Source organism: Trypanosoma conorhini, assembly GCF_003719485.1.
Source record: "Trypanosoma conorhini strain 025E chromosome Unknown Tco_14.4_contig_00100, whole genome shotgun sequence".
NCBI classification, from domain to species: domain Eukaryota; phylum Euglenozoa; class Kinetoplastea; order Trypanosomatida; family Trypanosomatidae; genus Trypanosoma; species Trypanosoma conorhini.
This window is the reverse complement of record NW_021704186.1, coordinates 1-14308: the sequence shown is the minus strand read 5'-3', so window position 1 is coordinate 14308 and position 14308 is coordinate 1. Positions and strand designations below refer to the sequence as shown.

General features: G+C 57.3%; 7 protein-coding genes across 7 annotated transcripts, besides 16 other annotated features; 6 read left to right on the top strand and 1 right to left on the bottom strand.

The window, feature by feature from the left end:
• Positions 1–523: 523 nt before the first annotated feature.
• Positions 524–1951, top strand: Tco025E_02524 (putative ATP synthase; the record flags this gene model as incomplete). The annotated part of the gene is made up of 1 exon (XM_029369449.1): positions 524–1951. One exon carries the CDS (start codon positions 524–526, stop codon positions 1949–1951), a length of 1428 nt encoding a protein of 475 aa, XP_029230452.1.
• A 51-nt stretch (positions 1952–2002) lies between these two features.
• Positions 2003–2045: a microsatellite.
• Positions 2046–2189: 144 nt separating this feature from the next.
• Positions 2190–2209: a microsatellite.
• Positions 2210–2439: 230 nt separating this feature from the next.
• Tco025E_02523 (uncharacterized protein) lies at positions 2440–2880 on the bottom strand (the record flags this gene model as incomplete). Its single annotated transcript, XM_029369448.1, has 1 exon — positions 2440–2880. One exon carries the CDS (start codon positions 2878–2880, stop codon positions 2440–2442), a length of 441 nt encoding a protein of 146 aa, XP_029230451.1.
• A 21-nt stretch (positions 2881–2901) lies between these two features.
• Positions 2902–2935: a sequence feature (A-rich).
• A 73-nt stretch (positions 2936–3008) lies between these two features.
• Positions 3009–3042: a microsatellite.
• Positions 3043–3053: 11 nt separating this feature from the next.
• Positions 3054–7076, top strand: Tco025E_02522 (putative structural maintenance of chromosome protein 4; the record flags this gene model as incomplete). The annotated part of the gene is made up of 1 exon (XM_029369447.1): positions 3054–7076. One exon carries the CDS (start codon positions 3054–3056, stop codon positions 7074–7076), a length of 4023 nt encoding a protein of 1340 aa, XP_029230450.1.
• A 67-nt stretch (positions 7077–7143) lies between these two features.
• Positions 7144–7212: a sequence feature (A-rich).
• Positions 7213–7510: 298 nt separating this feature from the next.
• Positions 7511–7541: a microsatellite.
• Positions 7542–8087: 546 nt separating this feature from the next.
• On the top strand, positions 8088–8462 carry Tco025E_02521 (uncharacterized protein; the record flags this gene model as incomplete). Its single annotated transcript, XM_029369446.1, has 1 exon — positions 8088–8462. The coding sequence occupies one exon, from the start codon at positions 8088–8090 to the stop codon at positions 8460–8462; it is 375 nt and encodes a 124-aa protein (XP_029230449.1).
• Positions 8463–8812: 350 nt separating this feature from the next.
• Positions 8813–8845: a microsatellite.
• Positions 8846–9070: 225 nt separating this feature from the next.
• Tco025E_02520 (phytanoyl-CoA dioxygenase) lies at positions 9071–10114 on the top strand (the record flags this gene model as incomplete). The annotated part of the gene is made up of 1 exon (XM_029369445.1): positions 9071–10114. The coding sequence occupies one exon, from the start codon at positions 9071–9073 to the stop codon at positions 10112–10114; it is 1044 nt and encodes a 347-aa protein (XP_029230448.1).
• Positions 10115–10460: 346 nt separating this feature from the next.
• On the top strand, positions 10461–12518 carry Tco025E_02519 (type 11 methyltransferase; the record flags this gene model as incomplete). The annotated part of the gene is made up of 1 exon (XM_029369444.1): positions 10461–12518. One exon carries the CDS (start codon positions 10461–10463, stop codon positions 12516–12518), a length of 2058 nt encoding a protein of 685 aa, XP_029230447.1.
• A 165-nt stretch (positions 12519–12683) lies between these two features.
• Positions 12684–12716: a microsatellite.
• Positions 12717–12767: 51 nt separating this feature from the next.
• Positions 12768–12796: a sequence feature (A-rich).
• Positions 12797–12841: 45 nt separating this feature from the next.
• Positions 12842–13486, top strand: Tco025E_02518 (uncharacterized protein; the record flags this gene model as incomplete). Its single annotated transcript, XM_029369443.1, has 1 exon — positions 12842–13486. The coding sequence occupies one exon, from the start codon at positions 12842–12844 to the stop codon at positions 13484–13486; it is 645 nt and encodes a 214-aa protein (XP_029230446.1).
• A 247-nt stretch (positions 13487–13733) lies between these two features.
• Positions 13734–13758: a microsatellite.
• Positions 13759–13851: 93 nt separating this feature from the next.
• Positions 13852–13877: a microsatellite.
• A 71-nt stretch (positions 13878–13948) lies between these two features.
• Positions 13949–13972: a microsatellite.
• A 59-nt stretch (positions 13973–14031) lies between these two features.
• Positions 14032–14058: a microsatellite.
• An 11-nt stretch (positions 14059–14069) lies between these two features.
• Positions 14070–14088: a microsatellite.
• A 91-nt stretch (positions 14089–14179) lies between these two features.
• Positions 14180–14207: a microsatellite.
• A 5-nt stretch (positions 14208–14212) lies between these two features.
• Positions 14213–14249: a microsatellite.
• Between the last annotated feature and the right edge of the window lie 59 nt (positions 14250–14308).

The window sequence follows — 14308 nt, the reverse complement described above, 5'->3', positions numbered from 1 at the left end:
CTGCCATTATTCCTGGCTGTGGCGGTGCCTTCCTCCTCCCCCTCGTGAATACGCATGTGTGTTTGTGTGTGTGCAGTACAGGCACCGTTCTTTTCCTTCTTTTTAGAGGCAGCCACCCCGAAGAGAAATGGGGAGAGGGGGGGGGGAACTGCCCCACCGTTAGCGTCCGCGCCCACCTCCACCTCGTTCCTCCCCTGTCGCGTCTGTCAATTGCGTGACTTCGCTGGCGGTTTCTTTGCGTGCTAGTCGTTTCTTCTTCCATCCGCCTCTTCGCTTCTGCTGCCTCGCTACGGCCGGCAGAGTCCCGGCACGTACTCGGCGTTCTCTGGCTGCGGCCCGTGCCTTTGCAAGTGAGCGAAAAGAAGAGGCAACCACAAAAGGAAGCAAAGCGGGAGGAATAATAAAAGAAGGGAGGGAAGGAGGAAAGGGAAAATAGAAAAAAAACGAAAAAACATACGCACCCACGCGAGTGTAGGAAGTGAGGGAGGGCGCATTGAACTGACAGGTGGGGAAGGAAAGCGGAATGTCTTGTCTCACGGCTGATGCCGCTGACGCGATTCGTCACATGCGTGAGATGCGCGTCGCGAGTGAGCCGACGCTGCGGCTGATGGAGCATCTTTTTAACTGCCCCACCAACAGCGAGATGCTGCATTCGCTTCTCGACGGGAAACACCAGGCCGTTGCCGTGACGCTGTTCAAAACGACGCAGGTAGCCCACTCCGCCAAACTCCTTGGCTTCGTCCTGCGCTTTTTTGCGGATCTCGTGTTGACCTGCAGCGCCTTGGGAGAGCAGCTTGGCGCGCCCTCCGCCGAGGACACTTTTGGGGATGACCCAGCGAAATCCTTTTTGTACCTCGTCGTGACCCACCGGGGAGACCTCGGCGTCACAGACCCGGCGTTGTTCCTCGCCGCGACGGCGCTGCGCTACGGCCCGAAGGAGAAGAATGCGGAGGCTCTGCAACGTTTCTTTGCCCACGTCACCGACGTGCTTTCGGCGGAGACGCTGCAGGTGTCCGCGGTGGCGTTTGCGGTGCAGGGCTGCGCCATTGTGGCCCGCAACAAGGCGCTTCGTCACAGCTTTTTTGAACAGCACATGGTGCAGTTCCTTCCGCGTCTTCTCTTTGACGTTGTCGCTAATGACTCGGCCAGCATCATTCAACTTATTTACGTGACGCTGCTTGTCTCCTGGCTGCTCTCGTACGAGTATGAGGGTGTGGCGCAGCTGCAGCAGTACCAGATGATTCCGCACATTCATCGCGTCCTACAGCGTCTGCAGAAGGAAAAATGTCTCCGGGTGGCGCTGATGACGCTGTGGAATATGGTGGCGGCGGAGCGGCGTTACATGAACCACATTTCGAACCCCTCCGCGACGGAGTGGGTAAGCGGCGACATCTGTGACTTGTGCCGCGTCAACGACGGTAAGGGGCCTGCCTTTATTGCGGAAATGGTTGGGGTAGGCATGATAAAGACGCTTGCACAACTTTCCCGCCGCAAGTTTGGCGATGAGGACATCGGCATCCTCATCACTGAACTTAAGCATGTGCTTGAGCACAGCATGGAGAAACTCACAAGCTTTTCGGAGTATCGGGGCGAGGTGCTTAGCGGGGAGCTGGAGTGGTCGCCGGTGCACACCAGCGTCAAGTTTTGGAAGGAAAACGCCATGCAGTTTGAGAACAATGAATACGAGGTGCTGGCGGCGCTGGGAAAGATCATTATGACGACCCACCAGGATCTAACCCTCGCCGTGGCCTGCTACGACCTCGGAGAGGTCGTCCGCCACCACCCGACCGGAAAGGCGCTGCTGCTTCTCCCCTGCATGGAGGGTGTCAAGGGCCGCGTCATGTCACTGATGTCGCACGCGAACGCAGAGGTGGCCAAAAACGCCCTCCTCGCGGTGCAGAAGATCATGGTGCAGCGGTGGGAGTACATCCAGGAGGAGAAGCAGAAGTAGTAGTAGCAAAGACGCGTAGCTTGCGCTTTTTATTTTGTAGCTTCCTGCAGCGTGCGTGCTTGTATGTGTGTGTGTGTGTGTGTGCGTTTGCGTGAGACACACTGCACTCACCTCCCACTTCCTTTGTGTGTGGTAGGAGCGCAGCGAAGGAGGGAGGGAAAGGGGCAGAGGTGAGGCAGTGGAGAAAGAGCAGCACAAAGGGCGTTGAATCGTATGGTGGGCAGCCGTTTTCATCTTTTATATATATATATATATATACGTACGGTTTTCTGCGCCAGGAACACTTTGCGGGAGTGTAAGTGGAGAGGCGGGGACGTACACTTTAGGCGCCTCTCCCCGCGGTTCGACAGCCCCCAGTGTGTTGCGCCATGTTGTGTGCCCTCTGCCGCCTACAGGCATCTCCTTCTTTTTATTGTGCTCCTTTTTCGCCTCGTCTTTTCGCGTGTGCTGATCCCGTGAACCCCGACACACATGCACGAACATATATATCACATGGGGACGGAGGAAATATTTGTAGAAAACCAGGCGATTTTCAAGGAATCGGCTTCGGACGCTCCGTCGCGGGAAGTGACAGTCTCAATCGGGCCCGCGAGAGCGGCGCCGACGGCGGCAGCGCGAGCCCCTGAAGCCATCCTGATGCAATCAATCGAGGCATTTGTATGAATGTGCCGATGACTTACACCTCCGTGCGCCAAGCTACCTACCACAGGCACGGGACTGACGTCTGCCCTTCTCACCGCCCTCGCCCTCCCTTTCCACCTCACGTTTTGCTGGGGGCTGGTGCACGCACGCCTCAGAGTTACAGTTCCCTTGGCGGCTGTATCCTTCGATGCCGCTCCGGCGAAAGCTTCCGCGGCGGCGCTGGCTCCTGAGTGTCGTGCCTCTTCTCCGCCCAATAATGGAGTTGGATGCCGAGGTGGGTGGCCCATATGTGTGGAAATATGTGCAAGTTGTTTCCATTACTTTTTCTTTTCTTTTCCTTTTGGTTCGTGTGTCATTTGCATTTTCTCCTCCTTTGCCCTCACTTTGCTTTGTTCTCTGGATGAAGTAGGTCTGCGTGTGTGCGTGCGTGTGTGTGTGTGTGTGTGTGTCTGGCACGCCCATGAGTGCCGCTGACAGGGGAGCTGCGCCCGCGTCGGAGGCGAAGACGGGAACTCGAATGGTGATACGCGACATTGAAGTGGAGAACTTCAAGTCCTACGCCGGCAAGCACCGCATTGGGCCGTTTCACAAAACCTTCACGGCGGTCATTGGCCCGAATGGCTCGGGCAAGTCAAACGTGATTGATGCCATGCTCTTTGTCTTTGGCAAGAACGCCAAGAAGATCCGCCTGGAGAAGCTCTCGGAGCTCATCCACAGCTCCGCCGCCCACCCCAGTCTGGCGTACGCGTCCGTGACGGTGCACTTTGTGCGCCTTGCCGAGGCGCCGGAGAACCAGGGCGACCCGGACCACCGCCAGGAGGTGCTGGGAAGCCTCCTCTCCATCAAGCGTGAGGTGTACAAGAGCGGCTCCTCGCAGTACTTCATCGATCGCGCAAAGACGACGCAGCGGGAGGTGGTGGAGAGGCTCATCGCGGAGGGCGTCGACCTGGAGCACAACCGCTTCCTCATCCTGCAGGGCGAGGTGGAGCAGATCGCCCTCATGAAGCCAAAGGCAGAGCGCGAGGGCGAAGAGGGTCTACTGGAGTACCTTGACGACCTCATCGGCACGAACAGCTTCTCGGCGCGCATCTCGCAGGCGTCCAAGGCCGCCGAGGCGGCGCAGCTCTCTCGCCTGGAGGCGCTCGATCGCGAGCGCAAGCTGCGGGCGGAGCGGGAGGCGCTAGACGACGCCAAGGACTCCGCCGTTGCCTTCGTCACCAAGGACAACCACCTGCAGAAGACGCTGATTGTCATGTGTCAGCTGCGCATGCAGACGCTGGAGGAAAAACTCGCCGAGCCCCGGCGGCTTCTCACGGAGCTCGACGAACGCATCACGTGCATGAAGGCGGGTGTCGAGGCACGCTCGCAGGAGAGGACGAGGCTGGATGAAGATCTCTTGCGGCGAAAAAAAGAGCTTGCAGAGGCCACAAAGGAGCGGGATGCGGTGCGAGCAAAGAAGGAGGCGGCCGATGCCGAAGTGGAGCGCATCAAGTCCGGTGCCGATGAGCAGACGAAGGCGCGGAAGAAGGCCCAGGATCACATGAAGCGAGCCAAGGAGGAGATGCAGAAGGCTGAATTGCAGCAGCAAGACGCGGACCGAGAGTTAGTCATTCATCAGCAAAACTTTGAAGAGTCTACGCAGCGTGTGGAGAAATTGCAGAAGGAGTACGAAAGCACAACCGAGGAGCTTGCCCCGGTCTTTATGCCCCTTCGCCAAGAACTTGAAAAGCGAAAGGCGGCCTTTGCCCCCTACGAGAGAGCCGTCGTGGAAGCCACAGAACAGCTGAATACTGCGCGCAGTCGGCTAACATCACTTGACAATGGAGGGTTAATGTTGCGAGAGCAGCTGGCAAAGGTTGAGGCTGCCACGGAACGCAATAGATGTCGTGCTACGGATGTGGAAAAACTTTTGCACGATGCCAGCAAGGATCGCTACAAGGAGGAGTTGCAGCGTCTGCAGGAGATGTTAGCTGGTGCAGCTGAGCGAAAGCACAGTGTCAATAGTGCCATACAGGAGATTAAGAACACGTACCGTGAAGGTGAGGCGGATGATCGTGCGATGGAGTTTCTTCTTGCACAGCGTTCTCTTAAAGGGTACTATGGCACTTTGCGTCAGCTCGGTCGCATTGCCGATGAGTACGACATCGCCGCTGGTGTGGCGAGTAACGCATGGGGGTTTCACGTTGTTGAGGACCGGGAGACAGCCACGGCGGCGTTAGAGCTTCTACGTAAGAATAACATTGGTCGCGCCACCATGATGGTGTTGAAGGAGATCGAACGCGAAGTCGGGGGTCGCATGAATGCCCCTTTCACGTCCCCAAGCCCAAAGGCCACGCGTCTGTTTGAGCACATTGTGCCAACAAATGCGCGCTTCCGTGTTGCTTTCTACCAGGCCGTGCGAGACACGCTTCTGGTGCGGGACATTGGCGAGGCGCGGGAGGTGGCGTTCGGCGGCCCACAGCGTTTTCGTGTAGTGACGGTGCGTGGCGAGTTGGCGGAGCCGGGGGGCTCCATCACTGGCGGTGGGAACATGCCGCGTGGGGCGAAGTTGAAGGCGGCCCGCTCCCCGCAGGACAAGGAGGCTGCCAAGGTGGCCCTGCAACGCCTCCAGGCTGAGCTGGTGGAGGCGGTGGAGGAGGAGCGCGTGGCGCAGGAGCAGCTGCACAAGCTGCGGCAGGGCCAGTCGCACCTCACCCCGGAGCAAATCTCAAAGCTGCGCGTTGAGCTAGGAACGCTGCGGGCGACGTTGGAGTGCGATGCCAAGAAGCGTACTGCCCTGCTGCAGGAGATGCAGGAGAACACCGCCGGAAGTCAGAGCAGACGGGAAACCATTCTCGAGGAGATGGACGAGGCAGAGAAGAGCCTACAGGCCGCACAGAAGGCACGGCTCAGGCACCAGAGCGAGCTGGAGCAGATTGAGCAGGAGGTTGACAATGTCGGCGGCGCCGGCTACAAGGCGCTCTGCGCGGAGCTAAAGGTGCAGCAAGAGCGTGTGGAGGCCGAGGAAAATGCCATTCGGCAATGCCGTCGTTTGTCTCAGCGTCTTCGTGCAACTCAGCAACGTAAACAGAGCGACATTGCTGAATTAGAGGAGGAGCTAAGGCGGATTAACGAGGAAGCGGCGCAAGGAGCCTCAGGGGCGCTTGCTGCTGCCATTGCGGCATCTGAGGAGTGGAGCAAGCGCTACAACGGCGCGGACGCAAAGTTCGCGAAGGCGCAGTCTGAGGTGGAGGTGGTGAAGGCGGCTCTGCCGGTCGCCCACAAGGCCCTCATTGAGGCGCAGAAGCTGCTCGATGACGAGGAGCGGTTTCGCCAGGTGGAGACGGCGAAGATGGCAGATGCGCTGCAGGAGCTGGCGAAGTTTGAGCAGAAGATTGACGGTTGTGAGGAAAAAATACGGGAAAACGCAGAGCTGTACGGCAGAGAGACACTACAGCTGAACTTACCTGCAGAGGAGGAGCGGAATGAGCAGGCGAATGAGGGCGGCGGCGGAGCAGCAGAGGAACAAGAAGAAGCGGAGGAGGATGAGGTGGAGGAGGAGGAGGTGCGGCGTCCGTCCGGTAAAGAACCGTCGAGTACGATAGAGCTACGCGCCATGTCCTTTCGACTGTCACCGGAGGAGCTGGCGCGATGCGACTACGAGCACTCGGTGCGCCTTGCGAAGTCGCTCAGTGAGGAGACGAAGCGCTTGCACAGTGAGATCGACTTTCGCGCCGTTGCGCTCTGGCGCGAGCGCGACGCGGAGCACCGCAAGGGGAAGGCGTACTACCTTGGCTGCAAGGAGGCGTCCGACGCGGCTGAGCGCGGGCTGCAGGAGCTGAAGGAGGAACGCCGGGGTCGCTTTATGGAGTGCTTCGTGCGCGTCCAGGAGCGGCTGCGGGAGGTGTACCAGCTGCTGACTCACGGCGGAGATGCCGACTTGGAGCTTGTCGATGCGAATGACCCGTTTGAGGGCGTCCACTTCGTCGTGCGGCCGCCTAAGAAGTCGTGGAAGCAGATCTCCAACCTGTCCGGGGGAGAGAAGACACTCTCGAGCCTTGCCCTCATCTTTGCTCTGCACGACATTAAGCCCACGCCGATTTACGTCATGGATGAGATTGACGCCGCGCTAGACTTTCGCAACGTCTCCATCGTTGCAAATTATTTGCTGCGCCAAGCGAATGGTGCGCAGTTCATCATCATTTCCCTGCGCAACAACATGTTTGAAATGGCCCACCAGCTTGTCGGAGTGTGCAAGGTGAAGGACGTGACCCGGACGTTGGTGTTGATGCCGCGGGGCTTTCAGCGGACTGTGGAGGCAGAACTGCTGCGGCAGCAGCGCAAGCGGACGGCGAGTGACATGGACGGTGCGCCCAACGGCGGCAGGGGGAGAAGCAGCAGCAGCAGCGAGGAAGCCGAGGTGGAGAAACTCACTGGCGAAAGGGAGAATCCTGCCGCTGCGGCAACTGCCGCGAGGCTAGCAGAGGGAAACCGCCGTCAATGATGACTGCAGCCATTCTTGTTATTTGTTTATAGACTACCACATTACACTGGCATGTGTTTTTTCCCCTTTTTTTAGTTGTTTTCGTTTGTTTCTTTGTTTTTGCTTTCCCTCCTTTTTTGTTTGTTTTGTTTTGTTTCCATGGTTCCCTAGATAGTTTTCTCTATTACGTGATGCCCCTCGACTCTTTTCCTGGTTTTTTTTTCTTGGGCATTAGTTGGGGAGAGCCTGGCGGCGTGTTTGTGTGGTTGCCCGCTTTCTGACTTACCCTTCCTGCCGCCTGGGGTGTGTCTGCCCCCTCGGCAGGTCTAACGCACACACACCCGCTCTGCCCCTCCGCCTCTTTGTAGATGCGGCTGCAGTTCCTCTCACTTTTTTGCCCTCCCGTGTGCGCCGCCTCCGCGGTTTGTTCTCCGTGCCGCACTTCATGCAGGGCATGTCTGTTTGTGTGTGTGTGTGTGTGTGTGTCAGCCGCTTTGGCCTGCCTCGTCTCCTCCTCATCCTCCCCCGCGGGGAGTGTGTGTGCGGTGCGGGGAGGATGAGGAGGGTGTGGTGGGGGCGGCGCCGTCGGTAGAGGCCCGAGGAGTGAGACGACCGGCCTCGCGGCGCACGTTGTTGTTTCAACGCCGCCCGGAGGTTGCAGACATAGACCCAATTTATTTGGCCACTGAGCCCACAGCAGGCGGGATGCCGGCACAGCGTGGATGCAGGCATGCAGGCGTCTGCCTCTGTGTCTGTGGGTGTAGGGCCTTGTGTGCTTGACACGCCCGAGCTTCTCTCTCTGTGCTCTTGTGACCCTACGCGACTTATTTGTTTCTGTTTTTTCTTCTCTTTTTCTTTCCTGCCTTCCTCAGGGTTGTCGGCTTCAGCAATTGCTGTGGAGGAAACCGGCGAAAGAAGAAGCGGGGCTCATTTGCGGCTGAGGCGAGGAAACAAGCGGTTGGCGCCGACTACACATCCCGCATTTATTCCAACGAAAAAAAAAATAAGAAAAGGGCACGGGCACATATAAATATGCGGCAAAGTTTATCCTTGGATATGTCGTGTTGCGCGCTTCTCCTCCTCCTCCTTTCTCTTGCGGCCTCCGTGTGTACCGTGGAGGCAAAGGAGTGCACGCTGAAGAAGGGCATGCGGGCGTGGAAGTACGACGGCGGGTCGTTTCTCCGTGATGGGCAAAGCGTCACGTGGCATGAGGTGGACAACAAAGGGGTGCGGCTGGCCTCCTTCACGGAGGTCACGCGTCAGGAGGGCCAAGTCCTTCTCCATGACGCGAAGCGGGACATGGATCTCTTGCTGCGCTCGGATCTCTGCGCCGTGCGCCATTCAGCGGAGGACAACTTCCGTCAGCTGTACGCAGGGAAATTCATGAAGACGGTGGACTGTACATGAATGCGACCGCGGCGGATGCCCTGAACTGCTTGCTTAGCCCCCCCGTTGGAGGTGGCTGCTGTCGTCCTTCTTCCTCTCTATGGGCTTTGCCTTTCCCCCACTCATTGCAAATGTGCGCAGCCCGTCCGCGCCAACGCCTGTATTTAGGCTACTTTTTTTTTGTTTAGCTGTCACTTCCTTCATCACCCTCCTTGCGTGTTTGTGCCCACTGTGAACTTGTGTCCTCCTTCCTCTTCGTCTTTGGTGGCTGGCCGGCGCCTGCGTTGACCGAAGCAAGGGAAGCACCCACACACACGTGGGGAAGAGAAGGAGAGCGGCACCGCGTGTCGTGTGGACCTCGGGAGCTACGTCACCCCCCACCCCGCACCACCACCACTACCGCCCTGCTGGGGAAAACTTTCTAAGAGGAGGAAGCGGAAGAGGAAGCAGACACAGAAGCGTCCCGGTTCAGGAACTGGAGCGAAACTTCAAGGTGACTACAAGCCCTTCCTCTTTTATTTCTTCCCTTTTTTTGGTTTGCTTTGGTCTGTTTTACAAGGGCCGGTGGGTGGCGTACACGTGACATTGTCGCCTGTTCGTTGACGTGTTGATTTGTTGGCCTGACTCCCATGCGAAGATGTGCGGTCAGGCGCCATGGTCGGCTAAAGTTCCCCTTGGGCGCCAGCTTTCTGACGTTGGGACACGACCTACATGCGATTGTGCCCAGCAATGAATTGTACTACGACCCACCCAAGCTGCGGCACCGCCTTGACATGGATGGCTACCTGTATTTCAAGAACGTTATTCCCCGCCCCGTCCTCGACGCGGCGATTGATGACTTGGGAAATCAAATGCTACGGTGTGGCTGGACGCGTGCAGAAGACCGGGCGGAGCAGGTGTCACGTGACGGCGTCACCCTTGGTGTGCCTTTCCCGTCCACCGGGAAGCTGCCGCCGCCGCAGATCAAGTACACTGACGCCCTGCGTTCCGCGGTGAGCGGAACAAGTGTAATGGCCCTCGTGCGGCAGGTCTTTGGAGATGCCGTAAAGGTCGCAGACGTGCAGTCCCTGCACCTCGCCGCCCCACAGGAGACATTCGGCCTTCGCATGTCAAGCGTGTACTTGAACAAGGGGACAAAGTTGGCCCTTGTGGCGCTCGTCCCCCTGCATGACATTCCGTTTCAGATGGGTACGCCTGTAGTGGTGAAGGGCAGCAACTCCACTGAGTCGTACGCGGCGCTGCGACGCACGTACGGCCAGCATGAGGTGGAGCACGATAATATTCGGGGCGATGGATGCTACACGCACGACCCCCAGGAGCTGCTGCCGTTGGGAAAACAAGCGGGCATCGATGAGGTGACAGGTCGCCCCATAACGATTGACGTGAATCCTTTTGTGTCCACGGCGTTTGAGGTGGGTGACGTGCTCCTGCTGACTGTGTACACCATGTACGCCTTTCTCACGAACACCACGAACGCCTGGCGCATCATGGCCGAGGCAGTCTGGACGATGGAGGGGGACGACATCGGCCCCGACCCCCGCTACGTCGGCGCGGACGCCCCCGGCCTCAGCAACTGGTACGCCGACCGCGACGACCCGGCGAAATACCCACGAACGATGGATGAGGCAAAGCGGGACTGGGGGCTGCTGCCGACAGTCCCTCCTGAGGCCTAGGTCAACGGCGACGCTGAGCCAAGCAAACCTGGTTGAAACTGCCACCGAAATGGCAGCGGAATGAGAGCACGGCCCTCTCTGTGTTTCCCCTGACAAACCGAAGCACACCGCACACCCATACACACAAAAAAAAAACAGCAACAAAAGGGGAGTGGGACGGGGGTGTAATTTTCTTTTGGTGCTGCTGTCTACTTTTTTTTTATTCGTCCAGTTGCCGTGCGCTTGTTTCCTGCGGGATGTGGAGCTGGTTGCGAGGGGAGGGGGGTTTGAGTTCCATCATTGTCACATTCTTTCAGTTCCGTCCACGGCAATGCCTGGTTTCTGCAGAAACATGCAAAAGTAACCCATGAGGTTCTATGTGCATTTGTTTAGTGGGACCCTTCTTCTGACCGGTGTTTCTGCCTCCTTTTTCCATCCCTTTCTCTCCTCTCTCTGCGGCGGCGCAGGGGTGTTGCTTGAGTTTTGTTTTGAAGTTCTTATCGACCGTCGTTCCTACCGTGAAATGTACCGCCGCCGCCGCTTCGTGTGTGGGCTTGCCGGGCTCTCCCACCACGCGGTGGGGCGCCGTCTCGTGACCGGCGGCGGCCGCAAGCCCACGGACAAGGCAAACACTTCGGAAGGGAGTAAAGGCGGCGGCAACGACCGCGGTGAGCTTCCCCCCGGCTTCGACGCGCAGAAGCTGCGGGCGATGCAGCAGATGCTCAGCAGCCAGCCAGTCGAGAAGCAGATGGAGATGATGAAGAAGGCGCTGGAGTTTCAGAAGACGCTTGGCAGGATTCCAGGGGTGGGCAGGCTCGCGCAGAAAAACATCGAGGTGATGGAGCGCCTACTGAAGAGTGTGGAAACCCAACAGCAGCCGCCGCCGCAAAGCCCTCCGCACGCGGCGTCGAGGTCCGCCGGCGTTGGTGGCGCCGCAAGTGGGCTCTTCTCCGGGAACACGAACACACTCAGCGGTTTGTTTCAGTCGGCGAGCGCTAGCGCTGCCGCTGCCGCTGGTGTTGGGGGAGTCGGCGGCGGCAGCTCCTCCGGCCCCACCATTGACGAGCTGAAGAAGATCAACTTAGGCCCCGAGATCGAGGCGCTCTTTGCGGAGCTGGCGTCGATGCGGGCAAAGAAGAACTCGTACCGGGACAAACTTCACGCAAAGGAGGAGGAGTTTGAAAAGCTACAAAAGGAGCTCGCGCAGGCGCGGGAAACGGACACAAGCCTCCGCACAAAACTACGGAAGGTAGAGCAGGACGTCGTGCTGCTCAACTCAGAGAACATGGAGCTGAAAGAGCATGAGAAGGAGTGGCGGCAGGTGCGGAAAAGGAATGAAGTGCTCAGCGACGCCGTGCAACGCCTGCAGCGGAGCGACGCCGCACAGGATCGGCAACGCAGTGATGTGCTCCAGACGCAACTCAATGAAAAGGAAGAAAACTTGCGCTCGCTCCAGCGAAAACTCGAGCGTCTTCGCCGTCGTGACCCGCTCTTGCAATTCTCACGGCTGTGCAGCGATGTGGCGCGAATGTGTGACGCCGAACGCGACCCTGCAAAGGAACTTTCCGACGATGCATTCGCCGCCCTGCAGTCATGCTATGAACGGGAACAGGACACCGCATGGGAGGCAGCCTCCATGCGGGATGGTGCGGCGGCACACGCGTATGTGGCAATTGTACGTCGCCTACTTTTAAGTCGACTGCCACACGCAAATTACGATGCTCTTGTGACTGTTGAGGGCGATGCTGCGGCGCTGAAGAGTTTTGTTGGGGAATGCGGTTTTGAGCTGCATCCAGTAATGGCTGAGCGGTACGTGGTAGCCGCGCCTGCCACAGCCACCGCCTCGCAAACGTTTCTCGGCCCCTACGCTGTGGGCATGGCACTCTTCCTTTCGGGGAAAATGGATGCGGCGACGTATAAGCTTCCTTTTAGACTGACCGCCGTGTGCCCGAACGTCAGCACGACACTCGCTGGCAACACTCAGCGTGCCACGGTGCAGTACGAGACGGCACGCGCGAGTGGACCCGGTGGTCAGGCAGTAAATGTGACGGAGACCCAAATCAACGCAAAATTGTTCATCGATGGCGCGCCGGCGTATGTGGCGGAGGCGCAGGACTCCCGCAGTGCCCTCAGCAATCGTGAGGCGGCGACAGAGAAGTTGGTTAAGGCGCGGCGACAGCAGTACAATGAGCAACTTGCGAAGCAGCACCGCGTAGAGGCGGTGGAACGGCAACTTGTGCAGATAATTGTCGCGCACCTAAAAAGCAACGGGGAGACAAGTGCCGAGGCGATAACGCCTAGCGGGGTGGTAGATATGGTGCATACCGCAGTGGAGAAGGGGTACCTCACTCGGGTGGATCTCTGGCTTGTGCACGGCCTGCAATACTTGAGCCGGGCGGCGACAGGTGTTTCAGCATCCACGTGAGTATCCCGGGATGGACGGGGCGGACATGTTGTCTAGCGTTGTTTTTTTTCCTTTTTGGCCGCGGTATACTTTTTTTGGGTTTAGGGCGAGGAGATGTAATGCACATGCCTGCGCCCCGTATCTGCGGTAGAAAATGCTTTCACCACCCACGTCATCATCCTTCTCTGTGTGTGTGTGTGTGTGTGTTTGTCTGTATGTCTTCCTCTGAAGCGAGGCTGCCTCTCCATTTCAAATTACTCTTATTTTCCCTTTTTTTTATTCTCCTTTTTTTTTTCTTTCGCCCGTTGCCTTCTTACGGCCCTTCCCGCCGCGCTGCATAAGACATGCACTACTGTCACGTATGTCATCGATTTTACAATCCGCACGAAGTGAATGATGCTGCCACAAGTTGTGCGGTCTGCCACTCGCCCCTCATTGAGGTTGTGCAGAACGAACGGCACTACCGTGAACTTCAGGCCATTGCGCGAGCGCAGCAGGAGCAACGGCCGGAGCAGCGGCCGGAGCAGCAGCAGCCGGAGCAGGAGCAGGAGCAGGAGCAGGAGCAGGAGCAGACGTTTGGAAGCTTCATGGAATTCTTCCCTTGGTTGTCGCGCATGTTGGCTGACAGTCCCCACGACCAGATTGTGATTAGTTTTACTGTAGGTGGGGCGCCAGAGATGCGTCTCCGCCCGCGCTACTCTGTTGACGAGCTGATGAATTCGTTTGTTACACTCCCGAATGGACTGCAGGAGGGGGACCGTCGGGAATACCCAGAGGCCTTTCTCACCTCCTCCTGCGCCATCTGCCTGGAGAGCGTTGTTGAGACAAGTAGCCCCGTTGTGGCGCTGCCGTGCCGGCACTGCTTCCACAAGGACTGTATTAAGCGGTGGCTGTCTGAGCACTTGGAGTGCCCGCTGTGCCGCGCCAACGTCGTTCCCTCCCAGGGCGCAGACGCCTCCCCGCAGCCAAGTGAGCAGCCCCCACACTAAGGGAGGGAGGGAAGCAGGCCACGGAAGGAGAAGCGCCTTCCCCACCGCATCCACGCCTCCTCGTTTCACCGCGACTGGCACTGGCCCGCGGCCGCAATACTCAGGGACGGAAGCGATGACGTCGTATGCCCTATTGCAATCTTCACTGTGCTGGACTTGTTTTTTTTTCTTGTTTTTTGTTCTTTTTACTTTCCCTCCACCTTTTTTATTCCGTTTCCTCCTTTTGTGATTCTTACCTTTTCTCTTATTGTTTGTTTGTTTTTCTTTTTGTTCTCGTGTCGTTGTCTCTTCTACTTGCCCCTGTCCGTGTCCAACGTGTACTTACATACACCCGTATATTGTTACTTTGCAAACATACATGCCTGTATATACTTTGTATATATATATATATCTTGCATACATGTGCACGCAAAGACGCGTGTGCGGAGGTGGAGGTTCTACATGGACAGTCTGTAAAGGCAGAAAAAAACAAACAAACAAAACAAAAACCTTTTGGGTGAAGAGTGGCATAAGATACAAGACGCATGCACGTTGTGAGTGTGTATTATATACATACATGCATACATATATACTTCTCTCTCTCTGTGTGTGTGTGTATGTGTATTTATATAATACATGGGTGCAACGCCAACTTAAGAGAATAAAAGTTGAACTCGCAATAAGAACAGCAACAATGAAGCATACAAGCAAAGCATATATATATATATATGTCCATACATATCTGCAAAAGAAAGAAAGAAAGAAAGAAAGGCACACTGAAAGACAACTTGGAGGGAGGAAAACAATGGAATACGAACAAGAATAAATTTGGAGTCTAGGTTG